Source organism: Aulonocara sp. 'chitande type north' Nkhata Bay, linkage group LG11 (assembly GCF_057382095.1).
Source record: "Aulonocara sp. 'chitande type north' Nkhata Bay isolate Kocher_YH1m ecotype deep benthic linkage group LG11, A_spYH_male_GT1.1, whole genome shotgun sequence".
Classification (NCBI taxonomy): domain Eukaryota; kingdom Metazoa; phylum Chordata; class Actinopteri; order Cichliformes; family Cichlidae; genus Aulonocara; species Aulonocara sp. 'chitande type north' Nkhata Bay.
Genome location: NC_141354.1, coordinates 33,358,408 through 33,371,204, shown reverse-complemented (window position 1 = coordinate 33,371,204; position 12,797 = coordinate 33,358,408). Strand labels below are relative to the sequence as shown.

The following is a 12,797-nucleotide window of genomic DNA, read 5'->3' as shown; positions in this document are numbered from 1 at the left end:
TTTGGTCAACACTACCAAGTTTCCACTGCAACTCTGTTGGCCAACAGCACCGGATGTGGTGGTTGTTAACCTGAGCCCAGTATGGTAATCTCATTCTTGATGATCCGCATTGAAATTTCAGCATAAAAAAAGGGGTCATGCTCAAGACTAAAGCCGATAAAATTAGACAGTACAACAAGAATTTTAAAATAATGTAATTTTTGCAGTGATTAAATTCAGACTTTTCTTGGAGCAGAGATTGTTACAGCATATGAAATGCTTATGATGAAACAAACAAAAAATCCAACAAAAAGCAACAGCAGTGAGAATTGAGAAGTCGAAAAATCAAAAGTACTGTAATTACACACTAATGTCACGTACTAGAATATCACATTGTTTTACTTGAATCAACAGTCAGTAGACACAAACAACAAACATGTTTTACATAGAATCAAAGTAATTATTTTACTGTAACAGTTCTAATCTAGCATACATTTTTTCTTCTAAGTTTCCAAATACTTTTATAATGTATGATCCATAAGTGACTAATCAATGTTCTATTTATTAATCTACTGTTTTGATCTATGCAAGATGCAATAAATACCCAATTAAACGTCTGCAGTGTGCAAGCTTTGTGTTTGTTTTTCTCTTTTCTTAATCCAGCCTAGAGCCGTACACTTCAACCTCACACAGACTCAGGAACTCTTCTCTGTCGGGAATGACAATATTAACATAGCGGCCTTCCGTTCCATTGCATGTGAACTTAGCAACAACATCTCCAGCGATGCTTGTGATCACAGCACACCTATCAGAGGAAACAGAAATTTAATTTGTTAATCCCAGTCAGGACAAATTATTTGTCCGTGGTGTTCTGGCTCACTGAACTCCACGGATGTCCTTTGAAGACTAACAAATCACATCACATCTCTACCCCAATGTATGCCATGTACACATGGCACAAGCTGCTTGTCAGTGACACATCACAGGGAGGTGAATCGCTGTCTGAATGCTGAATTAATGCTGTCTGTTAGTGCTGTGCAAAGTAATCTTCATATAGAGTGGCACTGTTTGTGGTCCAAAAAATGTATATTCCTGACAGTCATAGTTTATAAGAATCAAACATTCCCATGCAATTTATTAGGAAATGAATGCGGGTCATTTTTGACCCACTTATGCATCTAGGGGTTAAGAAAATAAGTGCATGAATTACTTTTGTCAGCAATAAGACTGCAGTAGCTGTAAGATGTGTTGAAATGCAGCACGGGCATAGCTAAAACGGGCTACCTGGAGTTGTTGTTCCCGTTGTTGCGAAGGGAATCGCCAATGCGGATCTCGGCTCCATTGAGTCGTTCTGGAAGAGAATCTTGATTTACTATATTAATAGAAAACACTTTACGTGTTTTGAGCAGATCAAGTCGCCACCAAGGGCTCATTGATTTCTGTGTGAGAGTGCAGGAGGCATCTTCCCATTTGCTGTTACGATTTCCATCTATGGCATTAAATGCGTTGCCAAATGCATACAGTGAGGATTGTGTGGCTTTTCCTTGGAGTGCAAGATTCTCCTCTGAAAAAAGAACAAAAGAGTAACTGTGATGTTTGTTGCGTGTAGCAAATTGTGATAATGCGAAAAGTTGATTTTTTTTTTTTCAGTTTCAAGTGAAAAAAAAAGTGATATTAACTCTTATCAACCTAAGATTTTGAGTTTATACCACAGCTTGCTGATATATTAATTACTGTCCACATTAAATGATATAATAGCTCATATTCTCACCAGTTGGAGTAGGGTATCCATAGACTTCCACTTCGCAGAGTGTGAGGATCCTTCGTGAACCGGTCACAGTCAAAGTTACATACCGTCCCTCCACACGATTGGTAAAAGTCAGATCGAAGGATTTGCCCAAACGAATTCGAGAAATTCTACCAACCCTAACAGAAAATGTGAGAGTTAAATAGTTTACAGCAGCAGAGGTCAGAACATTTAATTTTCAGCATGGTAATACAACAAATCCAGGTCTGCTCAAAAGTATATTGGATTTTTTTACCCCGTAAATCAAGTTGGGATGTATTTTTATAGTATTATTTGTGCCTTTAACAATCTGTAACAGACATTTTCCATATATATACATATTCATATACAAAAAAACCCTATAAATATAAAGATTGCTGGTTTTTGTTTGCTTGTCATTTTGTGTTGTTGGCTATAAATAAGCAGACTATCTTCTTATATCTTTAAAAGAAAAACCCCAAATAACCAAATATTGCAGAGATAAGATGAGAAAAATGCCGAGGAAAGAGTAAAAGAAAAACAAAAGAATCAAAATATTGCTGATAATTACGTATTTGTTTATATTTACATTGGGTTATCTAAACCGTCATTGACCAAAGAGTTGCCAATGTGGATCTCCAGCCCGTTGAGCCTTTCATGACAGCAGTCTCCTCTGTTAGTGACGGTGATGGAAGTGATGACGTAGGACTGAAGCAGGTCCACTTTCCACCAGGGATTTGTCTGTTCATTAGTGTGTGTGCACGACCCCGCCATAAAGTCAGAATTGCGGTTTCCATCGATTGCATTAAGTGCAGATGCCCTAGCATGCGGGTAACAGGTTGACTGAGTTGCTTTACCACGTGTAGCCAGATTTTCTGTGAATTAGACCGTTACAATGTATAAAAAAGATCAAATGAAAACAACAACAAAAACAAAACGTTCCACTGCTATCACAGTTTTTTGTAATTGTTACCTCAGGCTAATTGGCTCTTGCACTCAATCTGGCAGAAAATAGTTTTTTAGTAGTTAAGTTTCAGCAAAGTAAAAAGCATCATTGAAACAAGCAAGTGTAAATTAAGTGAGTAAGACAACGCTGCAATCAGAATGTGCTCCACAGTCTCCCTGATGGTGTTGTATGTTGACATTGGAGACTGGTGACAGTTAACAGTATCTGATACATGATGAGAACATGTTGGCCAGGCCTCGTCGCAGCCCCTCCATTTATCTACTCTCTGAAACAACCTGTCTGAGCTCCTCTTCATTTACAGCCACCCTCATTTTAAGGTCGTTCTTCTGGTTGGTTGGCTGAATGTCAGGCGGGTGAAGCTGTGTATCTGAGATGACTAGAAATTAATGTCCACACTTTTTGGCATTTTAAATACCAAAAAGATAATAGGATTGTTGGGGAAGGGGCAGTAGGTGGGCTTAGAAAGAATAAAATACAGTTTATACAAAAAGCATTTCTGGGCTTTGGGGGGCATTTTAGTTCTAAGACTACTATGTTGTGCACTATGAAGTTCTTGGTTTGTTTGCTTGCTGGATTTACACTTTTTATGAAGAGGACTTGGCTTTGTGGGTGTATCGGGGCGGGGTGGGGGGGTGGGGTGGGTGCAGACTATCCCAGCTACCATAGGGTGAGAGGCGGGGTACACCATTGACAGGTTGCCAGCCTGTCACATGGCTAAGAAACAGAGACAGACAACAATTATGGGCAATTTAGAATCACCAATTAACTTAACCCCACAAACTGCATTCCACAGATGGATGGATGGATGGATGTCATTACACAAAATCATAACTGACACACATCTCACACTGACTCTAACATCACACTTACGATAAGTAGAAGCCAAAGTCGTCCTCAGGAGGAGCAGCAAAATGAAAACACTCCGTTTCATCATTCTGGTTTCAAAAGAAACAGAAAATAAACTGTTAGGTATTTTATGTTTTCAACACCAGTTAAGAGAAGCTTTTGTGCAAAAACACACGTGAAAATCTTTGAATAAAACAACCTAAATAGCATTTTTCTGTGAGCACTGCTACTACTAAATATCTTTGCATGCTCCAATCCCCATTGGATGGTTGAAAGCTGCCAAAAAATATGCTGACATGAATAAACTGTCGATTTAAGCATCGATTCTTTTTTAAGTAGATTGGCCTCTAAAAGCAATTGACAACAAAAAAAGTTTAACCAGAAATTCAAAATAGAAAAAGAAAAGTTCACAGCTGTAAATTGACGATGTAACAGTCTACATTCTATATTCAGACGGTGAGAAAAGAGAAATCTGCACACGGAGGTTTATGTCAAGAAAAGTTTGTATCAAGATTTTATTTTTTCAAGAAATAAAAAGTCTTACCTGAAGATCCGAACAAAGCAGATACTGTTTCCTTTGGGACTGTCAGTGAATCAGAAAAGCTGCTACTGATGATATTTCTTTTATCTTTTGTTTTTTGTATGCATTTCTGCCTTTACCTCAGCAGAAAATATATCATATTCCTTCTCAACACTGTCCAATTACTTCCCACTGGTTTGTGCCCCATGCACATCAGTTTCACTTCCATACTTGTGAATTATATTTCCAGCCAGCGTGCCAGAACACAGATGTTTTCCTGGTTATTTTGCAATATCCTGTTTGCAGTTATTACTCAAGATTTAATCATGCACTATTGCTCAAAAGTGTAGGATTACTTTGAATTGTTTTTGGAAGATAAGCACATTTTCTTTTCAGTTCTTTTTTGTTTGTTTGTTTAACCTTAAATTGATTAAAAAATGAATGTTGTAAGTGAACAATATTGATTCATATAATCTTTTCTCATATATCACCTTATTTTTTATTCAAATGGGCTTGAAGAGGTCCGTTTTTAGCATGCTGAAGAAAAATCTATAAACCAGATTAAAATAACTGAATGAAATGAACAAACTGAGTAATTACTTGAATCAACTCTTATCTCCTGAACAGACAGATTATGCATCCTAACAAAAAGTATTTGTTGTATGCTCCCTAAAATGACACACGTTTCTTTTTTGACAGTGTGGAGTTCACCTTTCCTGGGTTTCAAAGCAAGTTACTTGATGTACAGACAGATCGGAGCTGTGGTGTCTCTCATGATGAAGAGAAAGCTGAGCAAGAAGGTGAAAGTGTTTTGTGGCTAGTTTAATTCTAACCTCACCTGGGACTATCAACTTTGCATAGTGACCAAAAGAACAAGATACAAGCTGTAGAAAGGAACTTTTTCTGAAATCCTAAACCCATCTACCATCGATGCTGCCTTAACGTGTGTAGTGTTACCAAATATGAACAAATCAAGTAAAACTGCTCAGTGGTACTTTTTTACTTGCCTGGGTGTTAATATACAATATTAACAAATTACATATTACAAATACTCAGTGACTTCTGTATCTTGGTGTCTGAAAACAGATAAACAGCTTGTGATTTAGTGATACTATTATATTTATATATATGTGTGTGTGTGTGTGTGTGTGTGTGTGTGTGTGTGTGTGTGTGTGTGTGTGTGTGTGTGTGTCTGATCTCAGCCAGGTGATACACATTATGAACATCATATAATCACATCATATCAATTTGACAGTGACATAGTTACATCTATTGTGCATTCAGTAATTTCACCAAAAATCAAAACAACTACAGAAACAATTCAAATGACAGCTATCCTACGGCAGTGATGTAGTTAACAAAGTTATTCTCTTAAACGGAGGCGTACTAGTTCCTAAGACTAAATATGTACTTAGTCTTTACAGAGACGAATATTAAATGTATCTATATTTTTTGCAGAATAGAAAAAAAATTATTAACAAAATAAATTCACTTGTGATATTGTTTATTCATACCAAATTTATTAAAAGATGGGATCAAATGTTTAGTTGTCAAGAAAAATTGGAAAGTCATTTTTCTTATACTTTTTTTTTCAGATGACTGTAAATTCTACAGTTCAGTCAGAACTGAGACGTCCTTTCATCAGTTCTCCTTTTCTCTGACAGAAAAAACCATGATTCATTTCAGTGAAGTTTCCACAGTTCACAAGTTCAGTAAAGACATTCTTAACAAATACATACATTGTGACATTATTATTGCGACATGTGACAATAAATGCATCATAAGCAGGCTGATGTTTGTTTTTCATTGTTGTCACAAAGTGCTGTTTTAACTAAAGAGTAATGGGAACATTTTTTAATATACAGTGTTATCTGTGTATATGTGCTAAGTAGTACTATTAAAGCTGATGTGTTTGCAGGACTCTTTGGTAAAATGTTACAATCACTGAACACTTATACTGTATCGTGGATAACAAAGCAGTTCAAATTATGGCTTTTTTAATTAGATGCAATTGTTTTTCATGATTATATTAAAGCTGTGATTTGTTTTGTTTGTTTAAGAGAGAAATTTAGCTGCTTTAGCATTAATCTAGTCTCGAGCCATACACTTCAACCTCACACAGACTTAGGAACTCATTTCTCTTAGGAATGACGATATTAATGTAACGGCCCTCTGTCCCATTGCACTTGAAAACAGCAACAGCACCTCCTGCAATACCTGTGATCACGGCACACCTGGCAGAAGAAACAGAACATGATCTAGTTAATTCTGATCAGAACACTTGTTTTGTTCATGGAATTTAACAACTCAACTCTCAGCCTCAGTTTCAAATATAACATTCATAATGGGCCCTAAAAGTTCACATCAAGTCACTGAGTCAAATCTCAGGCATGTCAGATAAACACACACACAATGAATGTACACTCAGAGTGTTTGCCATAGTTAATGCACACTCAGATCCAACTCTTCCATTTGACTCTGACTTGAATTATTTCAATTACTTCTGCATACACTATTATAATTTCATTAATTGAAACATTGACCATCACCATGCCTATATGCTGTTAAAATGAAAACTAGATGATGTTTTTATTATTTTTTCTTGTAAATTCATGACTACAACCTGACAAAATATCAGTTTTTCTTGTAAATCTGTATTGTGTGAGTTTTTTTCCTCCAGTCTTTAATTTCTCACTTTAATCTCATTGAAAACCTGAATTATGCCGTAGCCTCACTGTTGATTATGTGAGGCTAAATGCTAACATCTATACAAAAATAAACTCACCATGACAATTATAATCATGACTAGTTATGACTTTCGACCTGATTACCCACTTGCCTCAGCATATTAGTATGCTTCCAATTATAACCTGATAAAAAGTAAAAAGTAAGGGTGGGGAGGTGTCACCATTTCATTCAGTTTGTCTTGTCTGCATCACCAATTATCACTAATTATGAACGAGCAGAAATGCATTTCTTATGTGGAAATTCTGACACTACTTCAGCTTTAAAGAAGAAAGGGATGGACGATGCAAACTTTGTTTGCCAGGAACCAAGCTGCTCTCAACAGGTTAGTTAGTTCATAGACTGCAGGCTGTTAGACTTGATGGATAGCATTAACAACCTGCTAGCTGCAAATAATAAGTCTAACCTCAGTCTAACTTCAGCTAACGCCAGCTAACAATGTTAGCTTGGTGGCGAACAGCCTTCAGTATTAGCAATAAATCACAGAGCAATAGGATATTCATATAGTTGTAAAAAGCATGACAATATATTAAGTAATCCAAAATATTCAGAATACAATACTCACACTGAGTAACTTGCAGGATAAGTTACGGAATACATCACAAATTACATTTTGGGGTATGTATTCTGTAATCTGTAGTGGAATACATTTTAAAAGTAACCTTCCCAACACTGACTGCTGTGACCAATAAAGGGAGCAGTCGAAAGAAGAAGAGTATAAGCTGTTAAGACATGCCATGATGAATGGTAAATGGCCTGTATTTGTATAGTGCTTTTCTAGTCCCTAAGGACCCCAAAGCGCTTTACACAACCTGTCATCCACCCATTCACGCACACATTCACACACTGGTGATGGCAAGCTACAATGTAGCCACAGCCACCCTGGGGCGCACTGACAGAGGCGAGGCTGCCGGACACTGGCGCCACCGGGCCCTCTGACCACCACCAGTAGGCAACGGGTGAAGTGTCTTGCCCAAGGACACAACGACCGAGACTGTCCAAGCCGGGGCTCGAACCGGCAACCTTCCGATTACAAGGCGAACTCCCAACTCTGTTGAGTTGGGAAATGTGAAGTACCTGGGATTATTGTTGCCATCGTTTTCAAGAGATTCTCCAATGCGGATTTCAGCTCCATCGAGTCGTTCTGGTTGAGAATCTTGATTTACGATACTAACAGAAAACACTTTATGTGTTTTGAGCAAATCAAGCCGCCACCACGGACTCATTGATTTTTTTGTGAGAGTGCAGGAGGCCTCTTCCCATTTGCTGTTACGATTTCCATCTATGGCATTATATGCAATGCCAAATGAATATCTTGACGACTGTGTGGCTTTTCCTTGGAGTGCAAGATTCTCATCTGCAAAAAGGACAAATTTTAAAAAGTATGATGTTTGTCATGTTTGTTAAGTCACTTGAAGCGCTGCAGTACATGTGCAACAATTAAAGATTTTTTCCCCAATTTTGTAGCTTGCATTAATATATATTGATTAAACCTTTATTGCAGCAGCACCGCTTATCAGCCTGAAACTTTGTGGTTTATACCACAGCTTGTAGGTAAGGCTACATGCAGTCCACATTTATTCACAGTGTCATGAAAAAGTATTTGGCCTCTTCCAGATTTCTTAGATTACTTAAATATTCCAGATCAAAAGATAATCCGAGACAATACAAAATGCAATTTTTAAAAAGTTATTTAATTTATTAAAGTGATAACCCTAACCAAACCAAACTGGGGTTACATAAAGGGTTGTAACCCTAATTGGGTTACAAAATAATTTGTAAGGCAACGAAACTCCTTCAAACCCTGGTTCATCATCCACAAACAGAGAAAACCTGGAACAGTGAACCATCAAATTACTCTAGGAGCTCATCGCAGATTCATCCAGGAGGTCACAAAAGATCTAAACAAAACAGCTACAGAACTGCAGGCCTCACTTACTTCAGCTAAGGTCAGTGTTCAACAACAAGAAAGAGACTGGGCAAAAATGGCATCCATGGGAGACTTCAGAGGTGAAAACCACACCTGACTAAACAAAACACAAAAGTTCATCTAACGTTTGCCAAAAAAATATCTTGATAATCCCCAAGACTTGCTGTAATTGATGGAGCCATAAATTCTGCTTTCGTCCAGAAAATCCTGAAGAAGAATGCCTGGACATCAATGCCATGAAGCTCAAGCACAATTGGGTAATGCTACAGAACAATGATTTGAAACACACCACCACTACCACAAGTCCAGAAAACAATGGAAGGTTTTTGAGTGGCCTAGTCTAAACTTAAATCAGTTTGAGATGCTTTGCAAAATGACCTTCAACATGCCCCTCATGCTCGAAAACCCTAGAGTAGGCAAAAGTTCGTCATATCCAGTTATCCCAAAATGCTTGATTGCTGTTCTTGGTAATCTTTGTCCAGTATTAAAATTTGTTTGCTGATCTGAAACATTTAAGTGTGACCAATACACAAAACACCTCTAAGAAATCAGGAAGGGGGCAAATACTTTTCCATAGCATTATATGTAATGGCACAAATTCTCACCAGTTGGAGCAGGGTATCCATAGACTTCAACTTCGCAGAGTGTGAGGATCCTACCTGAACCAGGCAGGGTCAATGTTACATAACGTCCCTCCACCCGATTGGTGAAAGTCAATTTGGATTCACCTGTACGACCTTCAGAAATTGTACCAACCCTTACAGAAAGTGTGAGAAAGAAACACAGAGTTTACCACAGCAGCAGATTTCAGAACATTTTATGGTCAGCGTGATAATAATGCAGCAAGATATTGTAGTACTATATAAGTTTAGTTGGGATGCATTTTTACAGTAGTTAAATCATTGCAGGTACTATAATTAAATTGTTTGTTGTAGTATTATGTAGCATGCCAATGGTCCGAGTATGGACAGCTAACAAAGTCAGCCCTGCAGCAACCAATCCTGCTACCAGTGATTACTTTAGAAAGGCAGAAGTAAACACCACAATACTTTTTTATGCTTACAAATGTAAAAATGCAAAAATTAAAGAAAAAAGAATCATTGTATAGCTGATGATTTGTTTCTCCTTTCTATTTACACACTTTGGGTTTTCTAAACCTTCATTGTTCAAAGAGTTGCCTATGTGGATCTCCAGCCCACTGAGTCTGTGCTGACAGCAGTCTCCTCTGTTGAAGATGGTGACAGATGTGATTATGTAGGACTGAAGCAGGTCCACTCTCCACCAGGGGTTCGTCTGCTCGTTAGTGTGTGTGCAAGACCCAACCGAAAATTCAGAATTACGATTTCCATCAATCGCGTTGTGGGCAGCTGACACGGGGTTATCAGTTAAACGGGTTGATTGAGTTGCTTTACCACGCAGGGCCACATTTTCTGCAAATCAGAGATGTACAATGAATATAAAATATACAGTAATATCCAAACAAAGAGAGTTTTTGAAATGGCGAGTATTGCACATTAAAAAATAGCTTTCCATAAGCCACTAAATAAAAGAGGTTGTGAATGCAAGTTGTTGCTTTGATTATGCTTCATAAAGTCACTTCTTCTAGGAGACTGTAATTTATTCTGCAATAAGAAAAGTTCAGTCCAGGAAAGCAGAAAAACAATCTTTCAATTTTCCCTGCAACCCACAGCTCCAAAAATCCAAATTTATATTACAAAATCTAGAGGCATCTAGTGTTACAGCTGCAGGGTTGCCCTACACTGGTTAACTAGCAACTTCCTTTTGTTCAAGTCCAAGTTTATTTATATAGCACTTTTAAAACAACATCTATTGACCAAAGTACTGTACAATAGTCAAAGCAGAAGACATAAAATAGGATAAAGTTGGAAGGGAATAGAATCACAGAAATATAAGACAATAAAAACAGTAGTAACAGACTCATACTGATTTAAAGCCAGAGACTAAAAATGGGTCTTCAGATGGGTTTTTAAAGTATCCAGTGTTGGGGAGGTCCTGATATGAAAGGCAACGTGTTCGACAATTTAGGAGCAGTCACCGGAAATGTCCGGTCTCCTCTGTGTTTTAATCTGGATCTTGGGACAACTAGTAGCATTTGGCCTGCAGACCTTAAAGATCTTGTGGGAGTATACCAGGTTAGAAGATCAGAGAGATATGTAAGAGCTACTCCATGCAGCGTCTTAACAACAAGTGTTTAAATCGTAAATATAGTTCAAAAACTATATGGTAGCCAATGTAATGATGCAAGTATGGGAGATATGTGATCTCGCTTATACGTTCCAGTTAAGAGCTGTGTTTTGGACGAGTTACAGTCGGCCAAATGATAACGAGGTACACCAGAGTAGACGTTGAAGTGGATTATCTGCTTCGATCTCATCTTATTCCTAACATCCTCCTCTCATGCAATTCTCTGCATGTCCTCCATCACTGGATCCATGAATCCTCTCTGTAGTTCTCCTCAGTTCCTCTGTCCTGGCAGCTCAATTCAGACTTTCTCTAACATATTTATTAACCCTCTTCTGCCTACGTTCACCTGCTTCACCTTTCCTTTCACTCTAGCTTCTATCTGTATTGATTTTAAAATTCTTTTACTCACTTGTAAAATTTTAAATAATATGGCACCTAGCTATTTAACAGAACTTCTCCAGTTGTATAACCCAAAAAAGCATTTTTATTTTTTTTTTACTAAATCAGGGGGTGTTTTTATTTTTATGATATCTCACACACTTACGATAAGTGGAAACCGAGCTTATTCCTAGGAGGAGTAGCAGAAGGAAAGCATTCAGTTTCATCATTCTGTTGAATTTAAGAAAGATGGGAATTTTATTAGTAAACAATATTTTATTGCAAATTTAATTTATTACTGGTTCCCGTGTCAAAGTATTTAAGCCCCACCTTTAAGGTGAAATAGTTAGGATCAAAGTTATTGTAGGAAAAGAAACTTTGTGAAAGAAAAAAACACAAATGTGCACTGGTGTTTTGTTGGTCAGAAGTGAAATGCAGTGTGGTAAACACTTTAAAGACACTGGGAAAAATGTTAATGTGACCAAAACCACTACAAACTATATGCCTGTACATCACCCATTCACTTAAAGCAGCAAGCACTGATCTCACCATGAAAACATTGGAATTCTCTATAAATTAAAAAAGTGGCTTTCAAGCTTCAATAGGATCTTTCCTTGAACAGGATTACTACTCTTCAAATCTTAAGTTATGAATTAGTTTATGTATATATTTTTACATTACAGTTGTTTTGTTGTGAGCCTGAATTGAAAAAAAAAATCATAAATTATACACTGAAACTACTACTAAGTTTAAAGATACAAAAAAAGAGCATTGAGCAAAAAAAAGAAAACAAATTCTATATTTAAACTGAAAATAGAGAAACATAATAAAGATAATCAGTTTCAAGAAAAGAAATGAAATGTGTTACTTGAGTATCCAGACTGAGCAGATGCTTCTTCCTGGAAATTGATGATTCAGTGAAAGAGAAGCGCAACTACTGATGTTGTTTCTGTGTGTGTTTTATATGTATATGCAGCTCCGCCTCTGCTGAACAACAACTAACCAATCATCAGAAACCACATTCATATTCTCCTCAAAACGATCCAGTTACTTCCTACTGGTTTGTGCCCATGCACATTTGTTTCACTTCCTCACTTGTGAATTACATTTTCAAGAATTAGTAAAGCAGTTCTCCACAGCACTGATGTTTTTTCTGGTTATTTGGCAATATCCTCCTACTTATTACTCAAGATGTAATCAGATGTTTACAAAATATAATTTTGCTTCAAAGTTTGGGGCCATTTTGAAATGTCCTTGTATCTGAAAGATAAGTGGACTGATAATTTTACATCAAATTGATCAAAAGCTCTATAACAGTACAGTACCCGCACAGTACAGAGATGGTCGGAGGAGAGCGAGGAGGCTCTTAAGGATTGTTTTGAGTCGACTGTGTGGGAGGTGATCTGTGACGACCACGGAGAGGACATCGACAGCCTTACTACATGCATTACTGACTATATTA

At 37.3% G+C, this 12,797-nt stretch overlaps 3 protein-coding genes across 5 annotated transcripts in view; 1 reads left to right on the top strand and 2 right to left on the bottom strand.

The window, feature by feature from the left end:
* Positions 1-5,916, top strand: part of dpy19l1l (dpy-19-like 1, like (H. sapiens)) — a 48,360-nt gene extending 42,444 nt beyond the window's left edge. For all 3 annotated transcript variants that reach the window (XM_086312248.1, XM_086312250.1, XM_086312252.1), the window contains 2 exons: positions 4,777-4,877; positions 5,673-5,916. In XM_086312248.1, the coding sequence (XP_086168374.1) occupies positions 4,777-4,877; positions 5,673-5,908 (337 nt within the window). In that variant the 3' untranslated portion in view covers positions 5,909-5,916. The remainder of the gene's footprint in view (positions 1-4,776; positions 4,878-5,672) is intronic.
* Positions 180-4,496, bottom strand: LOC147319550 (uncharacterized). Its single transcript, XM_086312259.1, has 6 exons — positions 4,102-4,496; positions 3,582-3,646; positions 2,334-2,619; positions 1,751-1,905; positions 1,264-1,543; positions 180-784 (listed from the first exon to the last, which is right to left on the bottom strand). The coding sequence occupies exons 2-6, from the start codon at positions 3,643-3,645 to the stop codon at positions 634-636; spliced, it is 936 nt and encodes a 311-aa protein (XP_086168385.1). The 5' UTR covers position 3,646; positions 4,102-4,496; the 3' UTR covers positions 180-633.
* LOC147319548 (fucolectin-1-like) lies at positions 5,578-12,259 on the bottom strand. The gene is made up of 6 exons (XM_086312258.1): positions 12,204-12,259; positions 11,502-11,566; positions 9,894-10,182; positions 9,358-9,509; positions 7,900-8,179; positions 5,578-6,311 (listed from the first exon to the last, which is right to left on the bottom strand). The coding sequence occupies exons 2-6, from the start codon at positions 11,563-11,565 to the stop codon at positions 6,161-6,163; spliced, it is 936 nt and encodes a 311-aa protein (XP_086168384.1). The 5' UTR covers position 11,566; positions 12,204-12,259; the 3' UTR covers positions 5,578-6,160.
* Between the last annotated feature and the right edge of the window lie 538 nt (positions 12,260-12,797).

Excerpts from the sequence above, each read along its gene's own strand:
- LOC147319550 (XM_086312259.1), bottom strand. The coding sequence starts at position 3,645 with ATGATGAAACGGAGTGTTTTCATTTTGCTGCTCCTCCTGAGGACGACT. Across the intron at positions 2,620-3,581 it reads GACTTTGGCTTCTACTTATC|AAAATCTGGCTACACGTGGT; the intron begins GTAAGTGTGATG and ends TCTAATTCACAG. Across the intron at positions 785-1,263 it reads AACGGGAACAACAACTCCAG|GTGTGCTGTGATCACAAGCA; the intron begins GTAGCCCGTTTT and ends TTCCTCTGATAG.
- LOC147319548 (XM_086312258.1), bottom strand. The coding sequence starts at position 11,565 with ATGATGAAACTGAATGCTTTCCTTCTGCTACTCCTCCTAGGAATAAGC. Across the intron at positions 8,180-9,357 it reads TGGATACCCTGCTCCAACTG|ATGAGAATCTTGCACTCCAA; the intron begins GTGAGAATTTGT and ends TCCTTTTTGCAG. Across the intron at positions 6,312-7,899 it reads GATGGCAACAATAATCCCAG|GTGTGCCGTGATCACAGGTA; the intron begins GTACTTCACATT and ends TTCTTCTGCCAG.